Below are 20,147 nucleotides of genomic sequence, written 5' to 3'. Positions count from 1 at the left end.
AATTGTCCCTGTAATATCCCATATTTCCCCTCTTGGTTGTAATATGCTTTCAGTCCAGATCCCTTTGATTATTATTTTTTTTTTTTAACCTTAAACAATATTTAAAGGGATTTTTAGGAGAGAATAGGTTTTATTGCCCCCATTATTTGTCTATAATCACAAAATACTTTCAGAAAATCTTTCAACTTATCTCCACATGCCTTCTGAGTTTAACCTCGGACACATACCTTCATAATGATGTATTATTTGTTATTCATCATAACTGTTAATGGTTGGTAATAATTCAAATCATGTTGTAGGTGGTGTGGTCATAGTTGCTAGCCTACTGCCTGCATGATATAGGCCTACTGTTATCAGGTCTGTGTGTAAACTATAAACTACAGAGCAGACTCATTGACAAAGAATGTTCCAGAGGTAGACACCCACACAGCCGGACTACCTCTCTCTGCCTGGCTACTAAAATGTCCCGATTAAAATGTTATTTAGGCTGCTTCTTCGATTTTGCATCCACCGAGGGATTAGATTGAGTGAGTCGTGGATTAGGGTACTGAGATTGGAGGACTTTTTTTCTTAATGTAATTCCATTTGCCCATGAACACACCGCAAACCAACTTTCCTTAACCCTCAAGCCTGAACATGTAGGCTACCAGTTTGAGAGGGTTACCTCACGTCCGAGGTTTTCTTTGGTTAACGTTATCTTTAAGTCTTTTTTTAAAAAAAAGCACCGTCTTCCTCCTGATCCACCCAGTGTCTAGCAAGTTACACGCACAGCAGGTTTTCCGGTATGACCTTTCAAAATAAAACACTTATTGCCGTTTATCAACCAGACATGCTCAACAATAGTATTTGTGCAGGCTATTGCCACCAAAATCAAATCCTTGCAAGTCAGTTACGTCCTGAACAATGACTGATGGCTGACAAACCTTCTGTTTTGTTAGATGACATAGGCTGAATACAGATTAAATATATCTTTGATCACAGTTACACACGCGCATACGAACATGTGTGCATATAGGCCAAACCAAATTGTATTCCTTCTAATGCAAAGATTAGCCTATATGTAGATTTAGGAGTTATACGTCTGATTTTTGTCTTGTTTGGTGTATTGCAATCTGCATGTATTTATCCATATTTTACATGTCATGTTCTATATCTCCATAAGCTAATGTTTATTGGTTAACTGGCATGCACACTAGTAAATCAATAATGTACATATAAACATTATGTTATATGTTACATCATGTTACAAACATAAATAACATCAGACCGACTCCTACTTCATATGTTACACTAGTCTATATCCATTTTCCATTTCAAGTTTTCGTTGGCATTGTATGCCTTTATTTGTGACAGGACATCTTAGACATGAAAGGGGAGAGAGAGGGGGAATGACATGCAGCAAAGTGGCCGCAGGCCGGAATCGAATCCACGGCCGCTGCGTCGAGGACTGAGCCTCCAGTATATGGACGCACGCTCTACCAGGTGAGCTTCCCAAGGCCCCCCCCCCATTTCAAGTTTTATCATATTTTCCATATTATTTTTGCCTTAGCCAAAGAATGACGCTTTTATTTGTTATGGCAAAATCACTACACTTCCGGCTGCGTTTTAAGCACGATTAGTAACTTGACGCAGCCTTTTCACTTCAGAGCAAGACACATCTGTTGAATGTGTCTCGCCCTGCGGAGGAAGAGATCATTTCAGCTGCGGACACTGAAAAAAACAAGGAACAGGGTGGGTAAGTAGTCCGTAAATAGGTCGCCTGCTAAAGTGATGCGCACTAGGTTTAAGAAGTTACGCCTGTGTTTCAGGCTGTGGCAGAACTTTTCTGAACTGTCTCGGGTTTAGTCCCGCCTATAGCATACACACAATAGACGGACGGGCACAGTTCAGTGAACGCAGATGAAGTCCGTTTGATGTGGACGTTCGACACACCGCAGCATCTTCTCGCCAGGTGCGGGTACAGGGGAAAAAAAGAGTGGCACTAAATTTAAGGATGGGGAAAAACGTCATCTTGCTGTCAAGTTAAACTTAAAAGTTCATACCACTGCCTCTTATACTGTTGCTAATTAAAATGTAAAACAACAGAGAGAGGAGAACACGTACGTTACATTTAAAAATAAATGATGTGTAGCCTGTCAGACCAGTTGTGTTTTTAAAGGTATAATATGCAGGGCTATCCACAAAAAAAAAAACAATGTATGGATTAATACAAAAGTAATCCCTGTCAATCAAAACTTATTATGACCCACTACAAGTGTGTGATGTGTCTGCACAAAGCCTGCAATCTGCCTGAATTCTCTTCTTTCTTCTTTTGAGTGCGGGACGTTTGTGGGTGTCAGCAAAGAGCCTTTGGGCCTCATGTAGGTGTGTTAACTCCCAGACAATTTAGGCTCGTTCCAGATGAGCCAGGTCTGCGCAGAATTGATCACCGGCGATCGCCGCCCAATGCATGCCGGTTAGATGACTTGATCGCGACTTGCTCTGATGTCACGCACATGTCGTGGGCAACGATAACCTCACAAGATCAAGACGTCCGCAGTTGCTTTTCACCGACTGGAAGAGCCAGGCGGACCCAGGGCATGCTGGGAAACGCCTGCCTCTCAGCTGATCTTACAGCTGATTGTTCAGAATCGACTCAACATGATGACATTTTTTATAAACTTTTCATTGATTTTGAATTTGAGGGATTTCAACTGCTATTTGTCTGATTTTAAAGGCTTATTCTGTACAAACCACATGTTGCGTGGCTGATAGTTACGTTTAGAAGTCAGAGATGAAATCTGTTCAGATTACGGATCATCTACAGTACACGTGTCAAACTCAAGGCCCCGGGTGGCCAAATCAGGCCCCTCACAAATTTTGATCCGGCCCGCATATCAATTCAGGTTCACAATAAATCGGAAACTGTTTTTCAAACTTACAACAGAATTTGTCTGTTTTGACCACATTGAGAAAAATCCCCACAGAGCTGGTCAATTTGCATATTTAGGCTGTGAAACAGGTTGTTGTGAGTTGGCTGTGTGGTAGCCAACTTTTAAAAAATGTCATCATTGTTTTGCTATGATGGCTAAAGAACTATTTTGCTGATTTTTTTTTTTTTTTTTAGGGCTTTATGTCGACCAAACTGTAAGTGAGAAGATGCAATAATACAGTCAAAGATATTTAACTTTTTCGATTAAATAAAAGCATGTCAATAACTAAAAACTATTAATGTTTGGCCCTTGATGTGATTTTCATTTTTCAGTGTGGCCCTTAGTGAAACTCAGTTTGACATGTGTTGTTAATTAAAATCAGCAGCAGATCGCATGTAGACAGCTACTCTGTCATAATAAAAACAACTGGAGACTGTGTGCAAGCTGATACGTGGGTCTGATAACATTTTATTAAATCGTAATCGGACCTAACAGGATGTGAGTGTTTCTATGACTTCCTGTTCAGCCCGAAGGCTGCTGGAAACTGTCCGACTTGCCCCCGGCTGCTGCCACCTGCTCTCGTTCACTTTACAGGCGAGGCGCAGTTCATCTCGAACGAGCAGACAGGATGAAGCTCTGCATTCACTCCTAATCCAGCAATGTGGCTCTTTCCCGCAGAGGTGTGTGTGTTTATTTGTGGTTTAGAACATAACCACCATGTCACAATCCGAAAAGATTGTTTTACTCCTATGACTCGCTGCTTTGTACGGCATTCCCTCATTAATTCTCTAGCTCGCTCGACCACCGATGCATTCTCTCTCTGGCTCTGAGCCGGGGAGGAAGGGTCATCTTTGAGCGCTGTTTAAAAACAGTAACCCGGATTTTCCACTGGGCGCGTCTGTGCTGCGTTCCGGCTGCGCCGCGGTTTTGTTCCGTCTTCCACCATGCGCCATACCACACCGGGAGCTTCTCAGAAGCGGAGTGTCATTCCTGTCGACTCTGAGATTTTACGCAGCGCAGACGCGCATAGATATTAATTTTGATATTTTTAAACACATGTCAAATTACAACAGTTATGGGAAAACGCATCAAAATAGATTCATAACAAATACAACACAATGGTTATTTCAACTGACGGTCATATTGGACTGGTCCAACATGAATAAATAAATAAGGACCATGTCTACAGAACAGGACATGTTTTACTGGTTGGGCAGTATAAAATAAATAAATAAAGAGAACAGGACACAACTTTTCTTTCGCTTCTCTGAATTGTTCCATTTAGTTGTCTATCTATTTCTTCACTTGCACTGTCACTCTGTTGAAATATGCACACACATGGTACGCTCCATAGGGTTTGTCACGTAGTGGACCCGTGGTACGCTCCATAGGGTTTGTCATGTAGTGGACCCGTGGTTCGCTCCATAGGGTTTGTCACGTAGTAGACCCGTGCGCTGACGTACACTAACGTGCAAGTGGCACGGTAACTGGCCAATGAAACATGATCATTACAGCGGTTCAAGCAGGCTCTAAATCAAACCCAACTAAGCCACACAGCCAACAGACGGGACGCAGCGCTCCACAAAATATTGCATACTTATTGCGACACTTTCAATATAATATTGCGCAACATGATATTGCGATATTGAGTCGATATATCATGCACCCCTACTCCAGACTTACTTTTTTCACCACCGTCCCGAAAAATAATTTTAACCCTATATCTATCTATCTATCTATCTATCTATCTATCTAGTCAAGGGCCATCCGCTAGGCTTGGGCGGTATTACAGTATGACAGGGTATTTAGAAATCCTGAAGTTGTTACTATTTTCAATACCGTTAAAAAAACCGGACACTCCTCTTTCTATTGAACTGATAGCTGTGATGCTGTATTGAGGTGATGTAGTGTACAGTACGCCCCACCTGAGGTCAGTCTCTACTCTCAACGGGTGGTACAGGCAGCTGAGCTGAGAAAGATGGCGACTGTGAGTGGTGGGGTTAACGTGGCAGGACTAGTACGGGCAAGCAACGGCAGAGTCAGTGGGGAATAACAGCAGTAGAGCAAAAATATTTATTTATTTACTATAAGTAGTTTTCATGGTCAGAAACATCAGGTATTTAAGCATATATATATATATATAGGCATTTATAAAACACTGCTTAACCAAGTTTCTCTCTGCCGTTGTTTTTCACATGGAGCCAAACGTTAGCTACGATAGCTGACATTAGCTAACGTTAGCTCACTTTGGCGGTTGTTACAGCGGACCAGCATAACGTCAGTTAACTTTAACCAGCCTGGTTCTATGTGAAGAAACAACGGCAGAGAGAAACAAACTTCACTTAACAAACCTGCTGTTTGGGACTCCCAGGTGAACTCATGGAAGACATTACCGTATGCTAGCTGTGTGGTAGTCTCGCATAGCCAGACCTACGGTGGCCGACAGCAGCATTTAGCAAACGCGCTGCAAATACACACAACACAACCAAATACACAAACGCACTGCAAATACAGAAATGATGCAAAAAGAAAAGCACACAATCCCCGAAAAACAAATGCAACAAAAAAAAAAAAACTGCATCCAGATTGCACAAGGGAGGTTCCAGGCCTCTAAGTGGAGCGCTGAGAGAGACATAATTACAAAAGGGTTCTGGACTGTTGTAGAAAGAAGTGGCTGATCTTTAATGCAATATCTACATTGCCCATTATCAGCAGCCATTCATCCAATGTTCCAAAGGCACATTCTGTTTACTAATCTGATATCATTTTAAAAGGCTACCTGAGAAAACATTGGAGAACCCTTTTGCAATTATGTAAGCACATAATGTAATCTGAAAACTGCTGCCCTGATTAAAAAAAACAATGCAACTGATCTCAGCTGGTATTCTGTCTATAATGGAGTGGAATGGAAATTTCTAAGTGACCCCAAACATTTGACCGGTGTGTATGCCATGGCTTTGGCTGTTGTAGCTGCAGCTTACTAACTGCAGAACGTGAAATAAAATTCAGAAACATTCACAAATACATGCAGGATGAGACAGATCTGATTACTGATGATCCACGCTACAGTGTTTTGTTATTTTGATTTAATATTGATGTTTTTGCATAAAAAAACGGTTCATTTTTGTGGATGTGAACTCGTAAAATCTTCTGTGCAGGAAGGACCCAGTGTGCATCACTCAGCTACTGACAGTTATGGCGACCATTGTGATGGAGAGAATTGGGCGAGTGTTCATCAGCCTGCAGCAGATCAGGGAGCTTCCTCGGATGCTGACTGATGCTGCACCCTCCATGCCCGGCACCGTAAGAGACACCGAGGTTCCCTACTACTTCAGGGAGCGCTACGTCTGCACCGGCTACCGGCCACTCTACCAAAACTGGCGCTATTACTTCCTGTCTTTATTCCAGCGCCACAATGAGACAATCAACATCTGGACTCACCTGCTGGCATTTTTAGTTATTCTGGTTAGATTACGGCAACTCGCTGAGACTGTGGACTTTGTTGGTGATCCTCATTCATGGCCCCTGTTGATCCTCATCCTGTCCTCCTTGACCTACTCGGCATTCAGCGCAGCAGCTCACCTACTGGGTGGAAAGTCTGAGCTGTGTCATTACATCTTCTTCTTTCTGGACTATGTTGGGGTAGCCCAGTATCAGTACGGCAGTGCTATAGTTCACTTTTACTATGCTGTGGATGAGAGCTTGCACAGACACGTGCATGGGATCTTCATGCCCGCTGCCACTGTCCTCAGCTGTCTGTCATGCCTCGGATGCTGCTACGGCAAGTACTTCAACCACAGCTTACCGACGTGGGTGCGTAAGGTGTGCCAGGTGGTGCCCTCAGCGCTTGCCTATACCTGGGACAGCAGTCCTGTGGCTATAAGACTCATGTCATGGTCTCCAGCCAGCAATGACCCAGCCATTAGCTATCACTTTGGCCAGGTGGCTTTCTTTCTCAGCTGCAGCTTCTTCTTTACCTTCCCTCTGCTAGAGCGCTGCTTCCCTGGGCGGTGCGATTTTGTGGGACAGAGTCATCAGATCTTCCATGTACTCTTATCTTGCTGCACCCTGTGTCAGATCCATGCCTCTCACCTCGACTACGTGGGCCGTAGGAAGCTGTACTCGCGTCTGCATAAGAGCGGTGAGGCTGCTCTCTTTGTGGGATTGTACGTGGTCACTTTGGTCGGATGTGCGCTAGTTGTTGCCTTCATGCTGAAGAAAGCTAAACAAGTGCTTGATTTCAAAGCCAAGTCCAAATAATATATTAGATGTTGTAGGAACTATATAAAAAAACATTAATGTGCCTTTCCTTTTAGACTTACAGCTTTGATAGAAAGGGAACTAATTATACTTTTCATAGAACTTTTTCATAACTCTGGCAGTATAACGTAAGGATACATAATGATATTAGGAGTTAGTATTTTGGTACTGATTTGTAATATAATTTGTGGAATCATTCCCAGTATTTTTCATGTATCAGCAGAGGCTGGTGTTTTTTAAGTAATCAAAATCAGATTCATAACAACCTGCATATCACTGCCTGCAGTATATGGCCATTTAGAAAATCACTGCTGTAACCGATAAAAATATGCATGCAGAGGGATTTGTTCAATTATCTAGTTATAGTATGTTTTTCTTTTTATACTGAGATACTGTGATATGTGGAATAGCATCTAAAATGTGCAAATATTAGGGCTGTAACGATACACCAAACCCACGATTCAGTTTGTATCACGATTTTTGACCTACGATTCGATACACACCTCGATTCTTTTGGGGGGGGATGGGGGTGTTCGGAGGAGAGTTATACTCAGTAAACGTAATACAACTTTTTTTTTGCCACGTGGCATCGTTTTGTAATTGATTACATGCCACTTTGCAACACAGTAATACAACAGAGACCTTATTTATTGATATTGAATGATTTCAATATCGATCGATCCAACACCAAAGATTCTTTTGTACCTTAAAATAATATTTCCAAAAATGAGACATAAGAGTAATGGTAATGGTTACGGTAATGGACAATTCCGCTTCCAACCTGTAGGGGGACCGAAGAGGAAAAGTGCTTTGGTGCCTACTATAAAGGTATGCTTGGTCTATAACGGTCTATAAATTCTTGGTGGGTAACATAAGATTACGCCACCGTTCAACACGCTCAGTTATTTTTAATATGATTGTTTTGACCACGGTTAACAACTCTGGGCTAACCCACAAATTCATCAGTAACGTTAACTGTATAGATAGACAACTAATCTAATGGTAATTTAGCCAGCTAGCACACCCATGTCTGTCTGCCTCACTCACTGCAAGGCTTCAGTCGGGCTGACAACAGCCCCGGCCTGGGGACAAATCCACAGTCAGCCGCCAGCCAGCTAGCAGCCAGCCACTACCATTACAGCAATCCAAACCCAGTCAGCACTTAACTCTGGTGCTAAATTTACCTGACAAAAGGGGGATAAGGCACCAAAACAACTAATACCAATAGTAATTTAAAGATGTGTTAGCATTAGCTCTGGACGGGTAGGATAACTCCGGGAGTTGGAAGGGGTGTGTCGCAATTCTGCCTTCTCACACCGCGACACAGGTTCGTGGATCTGAGTGTCGCGATTTCGGTTTCATATCGCTTTTCGTTACAGCCCAATGTTTTGTTATCATGCTATGGGTCATATTTTACCAAAACTAATGGATTTTTAGTAATAAATATATATATATATATATATATATATATATAAAAAGATTCAGAAATGGTTAAAAGTTGATACTCTGATCACTGCTTGTGGCAACATTTTTCCTACGCAAAAATCTACTTCGTAATTGAAGTTTAGACACTTTAATTAGGGCTGGGCAATATATGGATATTATATCGATATCGTGATATGAGACTAGATATCGTCTTAGATTTTGGATATCGTAATATCGTGATATGACATCAGTGTTGTCTTTTACTGGTTTTAAAGGCTGCATTACAGTAAAGTGATGTACTTTTCTGAACTTACCAGACCGTTACTAGCTGTTCTATTATTTACCATTTCCCCACTTAGACATTATGTCCACATTACTGATGATTATTTATCTAAAATCTAAGTGTGAAGATATTTTGTTAAAGCACCAGTTGTCAGCCATAGAATATTGCCGCAAAATCGATATTGAGGTATTTGGTCAAGAATATTGTGATATCTGATTTTCTCCCTATCACCCAGCCCTAACTATAATCTAGTAACATTAAAAAAAAACATTTTACAGTGTAATAATAATGTTACTACATGCAGGGGCCATTGTCATTGTGCCTTGAGAGCCAATTGTTGCACATTTTATATACAATTTAGCAAACAGTTGGTGCTGATAGAGTATTACCTTATGATTGTTACTGTTCTCAAACCCTAAATGCCATCAGATAATGGCACAGTGTGTATGTTCTTCATAAACGAAAGCCTTAGGATTTAAGTTGCCATTTTCATGGGTTTATGCCATAGACTGTAAAATAGTAGACCCGGAATGCCATTTTGAAGCCTCTAGTTTGGCGACACAGGCGTCGGCATCTTGGTTGGTTGCGTCTTGTGACGATTTTTGACAAGAGGGTTTGAGCTGGGTAGTCAAGCCAGTCTTGTTTATGGTTGCAATGGCGCTGTGCTGCGCTAAACGCTAAAGGGGGAAAGTTGCCAATTTCCAACCCTTCTGAAGCGAGTCATCCTGCGGAGTTTTACAGTCGGGTAAACTCGGACCTCCGGGGTACTGCCGCCATTCATCTGCATGTACGACATTACAGAAAATCTGATAACTTTCCCTTAAGTTACCAGCTAATGCTAGCACTAGCTAGCTAGCTTTCTTATAACGCTGAAAAAGACTGGTTAGCATTGCTAAGCCTCTGCCCCTAAAGCATCCCCTGCTTTTATCGTCAATTTAAAAAGAAATGGGACCATCATTTACATAATGAACATCGTGCAGGTATTGAAGAAGACTTGAAAGTAGCAATTGAGACCCTAAACTCATTATCAAAAAGTTTATTGAGGTAATAAATCAAGTAGAAGCAGGGTTACTTTCTCAGGAGATCGTTTTGTGGCCAGTGGCGTCGCCCCCTGCTGGAAATTAGATAGACTGCAGGTTTAAGGCACTTCTGCATTGGCTTCAATTTTCAAAGCCGGATGCTTTGTCCATTATTTTTACAGTCTATGGTTTATGCATTTAGGTTAGGCTTGAAACCTGATGACACATGATGAGATGTTTGCCAGCATGAAATTTGAACCTTTTTGTTGTTGTTTTGCTTGCACAAGTTCCATTCCTTTTAGATATATTGATACACTGCCTTTGGACTGTATTTATGAAAGCTGGATATTTTTTATGAGCGCGCTAATGTTTGATCAAGTCTTAATTAGATGAATATGTCAAAGAATGTGTGTCAACTGTTTTGTATTATGTATATTAGGATGTCAGCCATCACTGTATTGTGTCTTATTGGAAATTTTGATTATGGCCTTTGAGTCCAAGAGGGAAAAATGTGTGTTTAATATGAGTGTACTAATTACAGATAAAGGTACCGTGATGATGTATGTCTTTGGGAGATAATATTACTTACTTCTGACCGTGATGTAAAGACAGTGGGATTGAGTTAAACAAACATCTCTTGGGGACAGGCCTGGTCTGAAGGCAGGAATAATCTTTTTTTTTTATAAAAGCACACTTTTTCTCATAAGCTCCTTGAGTTTTATGTGTGCAACATTGATTCACTGTGTCAAATTCTTTTGTCCCTACTTTCCCCATTAGCAACTAAAATATCAAACATGTCTGAAAATGACAAAGGTTCCAGATGGATGGGGAGAATTGGTTAGTATTTATCAGGAACATTTTGACCTTAAAACACTGTTCAGGGAACAACATGTACATGTTATCTTCATTGTTATCTTTAAAATGCAGTATAATATGCATGTAGCCTAACCTCCAAGCCACTATAACATAGTGTAGATTACCAAACCATTTCAATGACCAAACATACACATTTTGATATATATTGGTTTGAAACTGTTGCCGATTTATTGCTCTTAATGAACTTTTATTTTCTCAACAATGTCAAACCTATATTATTCTTGCAATTAACAAATGAAATTATCTCAACTAATGGCCTCCTTGTGATATCCCCAATCCACCTGCTGTGTAGATATTGATCTTTTATGTTTTCCCCTTTTAACTACCAGCAAAGCAACAACCCCCAACTCCCATTTCCTAAACTAGATATTTTCCAAGAGCAAGAGCTACAGAATGAATAGATATGATATTGCTTGTAATAGTTAATAGCATACACATTTATAATTGCAACCACTTTAATTGCACTGTTAAAAAAACAAAACATTAACAGCATTGCATTTTAAAAACAGATTCCTTACTGTTTGTGGAGGATACATATGTGTTAATACAGATACTGTAATCTTTCTTTATAGCAGAAGGTTTAAAAACAGTAGTATACCAGGAAAATATTTTCATGCAAAACAGAGCATGCCAAATCTGAATGCTGCTTCTGGATGGATGTCTCCCAATGGCTTATTGGTCTCCATAGCAACCTGTTGAACGGGTTCCTCTGAGCCTAAGCGGTTATTTACATACTGTCAGGGTACACTTGACACTATGATGCTGTGCATGCATGTGCGTTGGTAATTTGTAAGCTCAGACTGGCGACTAGCACAGAGTGAATCTGTGCTTTATTGAACTGAGTCAACATAAAAACATGTTCATATTTCCTAGCCTGATTCTCTATGTGAATTGACAGTGATGCTGGGCTGTGCCCTTTGTAGAGCCCAACGTAAGATTGACAACGCCGATGAGTTGTGCCCCTACCGTCTGGATGTGAGTCACCTAAGCAAAGCCCTGTCTGACCCACGTATTAACTGCAGAATCCTTCTTCTCTGCCACACAAACCTTAAAGGTCCAGGCAGCCAAGCTAGCTTCAAAGACATACTGCAAGTACCACATTATGTCCTGCAAAGGCAGTAATCAGGGTATAACCCCTTGTCCCTGTACAATGAAGCAAACACAGCTCAACAGCTTCTATACACTACTCTTTGAAAGGGGCCTTTGCGCAAATTTAGGACCCAGGGCCATGTCCTGAGCTGAAGCTGACTCAAAGACGGATACCAACCCCTCCTGTCCAGCTTTTTCTTTGAATCAGAGCCACATTGATGGAAAGCCAGTTGGTATGCACCCCTCGTCAGTTACTGTGCAGTGCCAGGAAACTATGCTTCAGTGTGGGACATTGCCATTGGTTGTGCAGGCATTGAGCAGGGCATCCTTTTAGCCATTGGCAGGGATGAACCTGAGATGTACTATATCAATGAAGCTTTTTTTCCTTTCTGGCAATTGCCTTGGCACCAGCCAAGTTTGTGAGTGAACTCCATGCACTTTATATCAGCCTGATGTGATTTTGGTGGAAACAGGCAAGTCATGGGTCACACTGTGGCAAATATTTCTCTCCTGCCAAAAGTCCTGTTTCTATGTAAACCAGGAAGCAAACATGCCATCCATTTGGATTCAAAGTGGTGGAAAGGCCAACTTGTGTTTGGTTCTGGTACTACAGCCGTACATTGAGGCAACACAGAGCTTTAGAGGGCGTTCGGACATAAAACAGCCCTGCTTTAAAACAATGCAAGGGGCTTCACTGCTAAACAGAAATACAACCATCCTGTTTCACTGAGTACGTTTACATGCACACTAATATTCCACTATTATTCCAAATATGACAATATTTCAAATTTGATACGGGTCATGTAAACAGCATATTCCTTTTGGATATTTCCAATAAGGCCTTTTTTCCGAATAAAGCATTTTCTGATTCAGACATGTCGGATATGCTGGTGTTATTTGGGTTTTAGGAGTATTCTTTGGACATTTATACAGCGCATTCGGAATATGTGTCTCAATCAGGGTTTTTACCGCAGGCCTCTTGCCTGTTAACGGCTCTGTGCGTTGCTATGGTTGTTGTTCACAAACCAACTAGCCAACAGTTTGCAAGGTTGCGGTAGAGATGCATGCCCAAAAGAAAAGCCCACATCTCTGGTCATAAGAAGAAACACACCTACTTTTAAACATTATCAAAGACTTGGATATGAACAGGTTTTTTGATATGCGCACACATTGCAACTCCAACCTTTTCAAGAAGATGAAGGAATGAAAGAGGGAGTCTGCATTCACACTGTCAAACAGGTTTGACTTTGAAAAAGTTCTGTTTCGCATGCCTGCATGTAAATGGGTATATTAATGGAATATTCATTTTCATAAGCAGTGTGAACAGCTTAGTCGGAATATTGTCAAAAAACTGAATAATAGATGCATGTAATCATATTCACTGTGATCTACCATAAATGTGCACTTAAATGTATTTGATTGGCCACATGCAGGACTGTCGGGTCTTCCTGGTCAGAGCAGCTGTTATTGTGCCACAGTAGGAAGAGCAAGGGGCAACCACTGTCTAAACAAATACAACATATCTTATATTTGTAAGTTAAAGTCCACCATTGCATCTAGGTCCAGTTTGTACCATATACAGTATGTGGTGCTAAACCGTTGTAAGTACCTACGGAGCCCCCTAATGGTCAAATTGGAAATTTGTGTGCCCTCACAATAACTTTTGTGTGCATCCAGTCCAGTTATAATAAATAGACAGTTTATGTAATCACTCTGCAGATACTACAAAAGGAGAGATGATGTGACACTTTACATGATGCATTATTGTGCATTACTCCTTTCAAAAGTCTGAGCTGCGACAGTATACAACCACTAACGGTGAGCACAGCTGCAGCCTCTCTGGCTGTGCTGGATGAAGCTGGGGCTGTGGATATGGTTATTGTTTTGAATACTGCAGCATTTGTGGTTTGATCTATGATGCTAGGGATATGGCTGCGGTAGCTGTACTGTGACTACACTTTACAGTCTACTATTTAATACTATTATGAATTTTTTTAAAAGCACTTTTTTTTCTATGGATCAGAGGGAATGCAAAACTTATTGTGGCGTAAAAAAAGATTTTCCGAAGAAAAGTTCCCACCGTCTGTAAGTACTCCGTCAGCACTGGTTTAGGGTGGTAGTAGCTCAGACCGTAGGGAGTTGGGTTGGGAACAAGATGGTTGCTGGTTCAAGTCCCAGTACGGACTGCTGGGGATGCCTGTTCAAAAGTCGCAGCCCCCTTACTCTGAGGCCTCTGACATCTCTCCATTTTATTTGTATAGGACCTGAGCATGTGTGTGTAATTCAGGCCTGTGTGTGTAGTGTGTACTAACAACAGAGTGAAAAAAATTTAATTTCCCCACTGGGGATCCATAAAAAGTATAAAATTGAATTATTAAAAATTACTATTAATTTTGTATAATAATATTAAATAATTCTTGTGATTCACGAGATGACGCCAAAATCTATCTTGGCTCCAACCTAATGCATATATATATATATATTTTTTTTACAAAGATTATTTTTTGGGCATTTTAGCCCTTTATTTTCATAGGACAGATGAAGACATGATAGGGGAAAGAGAGGGAGAATAACATGCAGCAAAGGGCCACAGGGTGGAGTCAAACCCGCAGCCACTGCGTCAAGGAGTAAACCTCTATATATGGGAACCTGTTCTACCAGGTGAGTTACCCAGGCGCCCAACATAATGTGTTTGCGTCTGAACTACCAGCTTACCGAACTAATCAGTTGGGTGGTTTAGGTGTGTGTTGCGGCCGCGAGTGTTCGTTCAAAACAACACTGGCAAACGTGATGGACAGGTGCTTCATCCAATCACCTGCCAGGTTCTTTTTTGAAAGTGCCTGTCCTTTCCCAAACAGTTTCCAATGACGACTTCTCAGATGGTTTTGTCCAACGAACTATCTGGCTCGTCAGGTTAAGTACTAGTGCCTCAATGTAAATAACTGGAAAGAGCTTTCTATAATTCTATTTTAAATGCCAATTCTTGTATCATGTTGAGTTGAATATATCATGTTTCATGCAAGTTGGATGCAAAGGAGAAGATTAAAAGGTGAAAGCAAAAACCAAGCAAAAAACATTAAGTTGGAGTTAAAGAGGCACATCTTTAACCTGTTCATCAGAATAAGGATTGTGTTTTTCTCATGGCTGTAGCTCAAATGAAGTACGGGATACCTGCTGCCCCCAAGTGATCAGGAACGTAGCTAAATCTGCATTGTACTCATAAACGGAGGGACAAAGCGACAACAAGGACTCTCCAGACGCTGTTGGTCAAACCAACTAGCATTAAAGGAGAATTCCGGCCAATTTTTACGTTAATCTTGATCGCTATAAATATGCGAGTACTGTCGATAGAAAAAAACGAGCCGAATCGGTGCGGTCAACACGGAGTAGCTGTAGCTACGTCTACGAGCTTCCATTTAGCTAAAACGGCAGTTGTCGTGGATACAGTTGTAGTGGAGTGCCTTTGTGCCACTTAACAGACACAAAATGCAATTAAAATGTCCGTGCAACATGAACAGGGCCCTTACGTGACAACAACATGCGTTTTCAACTCAAACATTGTTTAAATTCACCTACCCTGTCTCTATCCTGCCAGTAGCTAGCTCGCTCTGCTAGCTAAGTTTGAAGACTGTACTGACACATACCTGCAAGGTAGCTGTCTGTTTACACTGTGTTCACACCCATTGGTTTGTCACACACCAAACAGTTGAGCTACTGCTTCTTTATTTCAAGTGTAAACATCCAAACCATATGCTTAGTGTTATTGCTTAGTACTTGTTACTTATACTTATGAAGTAAGCTAGGCCTTTCGTACACTCTTGTTCTATTGACCTCTGGTAAGAACCCTTTTGTTACCATTTTGTTATTAGACATATTTGTGTTGATTATGTTGCAGTATGTGCATCATTGTGCTTCTATTAGACAATATTGTCATCAGCTAACTAGAGGGTGTGTATATTGTTTTCATTGTCTGGGTTGCTGTAGTTTGGTACATGCACTTTTTTAAATTGATAAAGACATTCACATTTGTGCCGTCCCCTCCTGCTCAATGTGATCACTCATAATGTGTTTAACTCATGTTTATAATTCGGCTGTAATTACCAGACTTCAATCAAGTAAGAGTAAGTTTTATTTGTTATATTTCAAGAACTTGAAGTTGCTAGCTCCGATCCACAACATACATTTCACTAATCATTTCAGTAAAGAAAATACGAAAAACATTAACAATGTATGTTCAACATTTGACTTGGCAACAAAGCACTATGCTCTATTTGTCTTAATTGCAACTTTTTGTTGTTAATATATCCCATCTGAATACTGATCCAAAGATCCAACATTTCTATTTTGTTAGTTTGATTGGAAAACGTTTTCAAAAAGATTTCACTGCCATTTGAAATTATTGAAAATAGGATAAAAAAAAATAGAATATAAGTATAATATATAAAAGATGTACTGTATAGGCCTATGCATTTGAAATTACTTTACTTACTAGACATTATCACAAAATAATGGATATATATATATATATATATATATATATATAGATGCACAATTTCCCTCAAATACATAAAACTTTATCTTATCAATACAACTAGTTTGTAGAATTTAATTGACACCTGCAAAACGTTCTAGAGCTATAAATTAAGAGAAAACACATATGTTTATGTTTTGGAGCTGTCCTCAAATTCAAACTTTTGATTTAATATACATACTGTATATACTTATATACATTAATGATTATGCTTAACATATTTTGAATATCTCATTTCACTTCTCACCTGTTATTTCTTTTAATTTAAAAGCATGCGAAGAAAGTTCTTAAAATATTCTGTGCAGGAAGGACCCAGTGTGCATCACTCAGCTACTGACAGTTATGGCGACCATTGTGATGGAGAGAATTGGGCGAGTGTTCATCAGCCTGCAGCAGATCAGGGAGCTTCCTCGGATGCTGACTGATGCTGCACCCTCCATGCCCGGCACCGTAAGAGACACCGAGGTTCCCTACTACTTCAGGGAGCGCTACGTCTGCACCGGCTACCGGCCACTCTACCAAGACTGGCGCTATTACTTCCTGTCTTTATTCCAGCGCCACAATGAGACAATCAACATCTGGACTCACCTGCTGGCATTTTTAGTTATTCTGGTTAGATTACGGCAACTCGCTGAGACTGTGGACTTTGTTGGTGATCCTCATTCATGGCCCCTGTTGATCCTCATCCTGTCCTCCTTGACCTACTCGGCATTCAGCGCAGCAGCTCACCTACTGGGTGGAAAGTCTGAGCTGTGTCATTACATCTTCTTCTTTCTGGACTATGTTGGGGTAGCCCAGTATCAGTACGGCAGTGCTATAGTTCACTTTTACTATGCTGTGGATGAGAGCTTGCACAGACACGTGCATGGGATCTTCATGCCCGCTGCCACTGTCCTCAGCTGTCTGTCATGCCTGGGATGCTGCTATGGCAAGTACTTCAACCACAGCTTACCGACGTGGGTGCGTAAGGTGGGTCAGGTGGTGCCCTCAACCCTCGCCTTTTTCTGGGACAGCAGTCCTGTGGCTATAAGACTCATGTCATGGTCTCCAGCCAGCAATGACCCAGCCATTAGCTATCACTTTGGCCAGGTGGCTTTCTTTCTCAGCTGCAGCTTCTTCTTTACCTTCCCTCTGCTAGAGCGCTGCTTCCCTGGGCGGTGCGATTTCGTGGGACAGAGTCATCAGATCTTCCATGTACTCTTATCTTGCTGCACCCTGTGTCAGATCCATGCCTCTCACCTCGACTACGTGGGCCGTAGGAAGCTGTACTCATGTCTGCATAAGAGCGGTGAGGCTGCTCTCTTTGTGGGATTGTACGTGGTCACTTTGGTTGGATGTGCGCTAGTTGTTGCCTTCATGCTGAAGAAAGCTAAACAAGTGCTTGATTTCAAAGCCAAGTCCAAATGATAGATTGGCATAGATGAACCTGGCTCTGTCCAAAGGTATACAAATCCATCTCTCAGCACCTCTGACACTCAGTGATAAGCATGTTTTATCTCATGTGTTTAATTTGCAACCTTACTGACAGGACAATATCATTAGCGCAATATCTCTTGTGAATAGGACCTTGAGCCGGGGCCAGGCTAGCTGTTTTCCCATGATCCCAGTCTTCATGCTAAGCTAAGCTAACCTTAGCGAACAGTTAACTGACAGATTGGTATTGATCCTCTCAATATCGGAAAGTGTCAACTTTGTTGACGTTTTTCTTCTTATAGCCAAATTAAGCTAATGCCAACCACTGCCAATTCACCAACAGCAGTTCCTGGTTCAATGAACTACTATAAAGATACACTTGATACTGTACACATCTGTGTTTGTCATGTGTATGTTCATAATAGAACAAAGTAAATTTGCCTTATTGTACTGGGTCACATGTAAAAACATGGGCCTGTGTGTCCAGAAATGTAGTTACTGTAAGACTAGATACCTTTGATTTGGTCCAATAAAGGGACTATCAGTGTCAATGCTACATTTAAGGGTAACTCCATCCTAAACATACACATAACTTGAATTGTAAATGAAAGTATCAGCCTGTGAAAACAGTTTTGATATCCATAGTGGCTCTGAAGTAAGTGTTCCAAAGTCTGAAAGAATAACCCCTTATGCGTGATATCATTAGGGTTATCTCAGCTTGCATCTAGTGTGTGCCATTTTGTGCCAGTCATATTTTATGTAATTTTATGTGTATGGAAATGATCTCTTCGCATCAACATTATTCTACCTCATTGTTCATACATCTTTCTGCATCAATCTTAATAATTTGTACATGTTTATATTACATTTCTACCTTATCTTGAATGTTTTCACCTTTATTCTATGTTTCTGTTGTCTCCCAATTTCAATATTTACATTTAACTCTTTGTTATATTCTGTAAGTATTTGCTGTTGTAACAACCAATTTTTATAAGGGCATCATAGACATTTCATGGTTCCTTACTATGGTTGCACTTCTCTATTGTGATCATATCACCTTGCCCACCTTGACCTTTTGTAATCCATGACCAAATTCTATAAACCATTCAAAGAAAAAGCAAAGTCTTAGAGATAAGATCCCCCGAGTGTAGATGAATGTACATGTATTTGAGGTAAACACATTAGCAGAAAGACCTGGTTTATTTTCTCATGCCATGAGCAGAATTGGTTTTCTTCTTCCTCTGATGCAAACCTCAGAGAGGATATTGTTCACCTAACTCAGATATATTGACCCTAGGCCTCCTTGCTGGCTCTGCAGTAGGCTCCAGTCTTACTGTGTGTGTACTGGTCCATCCTGCACGGCTCAGTTACTCACTTAAAACCCTGAATCTGCTGAATAATGGCACTGTTGGACTCTCTCCCACATTCCTCCCATCTGACTCACAATGGAAGGGGCCAGCTTGCTTCCCTTGTGATAAATTCCCAATTACATTTCATCACTGCTCATTGGACTTAATGGGGCTCAAAATGCTTTATAGCGAGCAATGATGCACAGCTGATTTGTTCATGTCAAAGTATGATCCTCTTGTACGTCCTCTTAAACATAAATGTCATTGATAATTACAATTTGGGGAGTCTGGGTTATTTCAAGCTATTTACTGTTGCTGGGTGGTCTAGTGGTTAGACAGAGTGTACCAGAACCGGACAATCCCAGATTGTATCCCCTTGGCAGCCATGTGTTGAAGTTTCCTTGAGCAATACTAAACACCCCACTTCCTTATTTATCGTATGTCCCTGACAGTGAAGGGTTCTTTGGAAGGATAGGCAGCTAACAAAATGTTTTATTTAATACATGTCAGAGGAGCTTGTGGATACATATTGTAATTGTAATTGTGCCATCAATCATCAAGGTTACACTCAATGTTTTAGCCAATTGTCAGTATGTTGCTCCAACACTTTGGGCTATTGCATGAATTGCAATACAATGTTGTACATCCATTTATTGTCCCTAGATAATAAGGCCTGTTGGATCTCGTGATCCCCTTACTTTTCCTCAAGCACCACCATGAGGTTGATATTTTGGATGTCTTGATAACTATTAGATGGATGGCAATGACATTTGGCAGAGATACCCATGGTGCCTAGATTCTTAAAGGACAATTCCGGCACAAAATGAACCTAGGGGTTAATGACATATGTGTACCGAGTCGAACGTTCTCTGGGACATGTTTTCATGCTAATCGAATACCTATCTATCGAATCTAGCTTTAAACAAGCTACCGCAAACCGGTGGTTAGCTGCTAACGCTAGCTTTCGCGGCAGAGGGTAAATCGCTATAT

At 40.9% G+C, this 20,147-nt stretch overlaps 2 protein-coding genes across 2 annotated transcripts; both read left to right on the top strand.

Moving 5' to 3' along the window:
• Positions 1–1,627: 1,627 nt before the first annotated feature.
• Positions 1,628–8,710, top strand: paqr7a (progestin and adipoQ receptor family member VII, a). The gene is made up of 4 exons (XM_035993265.1): positions 1,628–1,735; positions 6,071–8,231; positions 8,461–8,608; positions 8,652–8,710. Exon 2 carries the CDS (start codon positions 6,108–6,110, stop codon positions 7,170–7,172), a length of 1,065 nt encoding a protein of 354 aa, XP_035849158.1. The 5' UTR covers positions 1,628–1,735; positions 6,071–6,107; the 3' UTR covers positions 7,173–8,231; positions 8,461–8,608; positions 8,652–8,710.
• A 7,965-nt stretch (positions 8,711–16,675) lies between these two features.
• On the top strand, positions 16,676–18,150 carry LOC116035698 (membrane progestin receptor alpha-B-like). Its single transcript, XM_031278970.2, has one exon. The coding sequence runs from the start codon at positions 16,738–16,740 to the stop codon at positions 17,800–17,802; it is 1,065 nt and encodes a 354-aa protein (XP_031134830.1). The 5' UTR covers positions 16,676–16,737; the 3' UTR covers positions 17,803–18,150.
• The last annotated feature ends 1,997 nt before the right edge of the window (positions 18,151–20,147 follow it).

Source organism: Sander lucioperca, chromosome 16, assembly GCF_008315115.2.
Source record: "Sander lucioperca isolate FBNREF2018 chromosome 16, SLUC_FBN_1.2, whole genome shotgun sequence".
NCBI classification, from domain to species: Eukaryota; Metazoa; Chordata; class Actinopteri; order Perciformes; family Percidae; genus Sander; species Sander lucioperca.
Note: the sequence above shows the minus strand (reverse complement) of the source record. Positions and strands in the feature narration are given on the sequence as shown.

Excerpts from the sequence above, each read along its gene's own strand:
- paqr7a (XM_035993265.1), top strand. The coding sequence starts at position 6,108 with ATGGCGACCATTGTGATGGAGAGAATTGGGCGAGTGTTCATCAGCCTG.
- LOC116035698 (XM_031278970.2), top strand. The coding sequence starts at position 16,738 with ATGGCGACCATTGTGATGGAGAGAATTGGGCGAGTGTTCATCAGCCTG.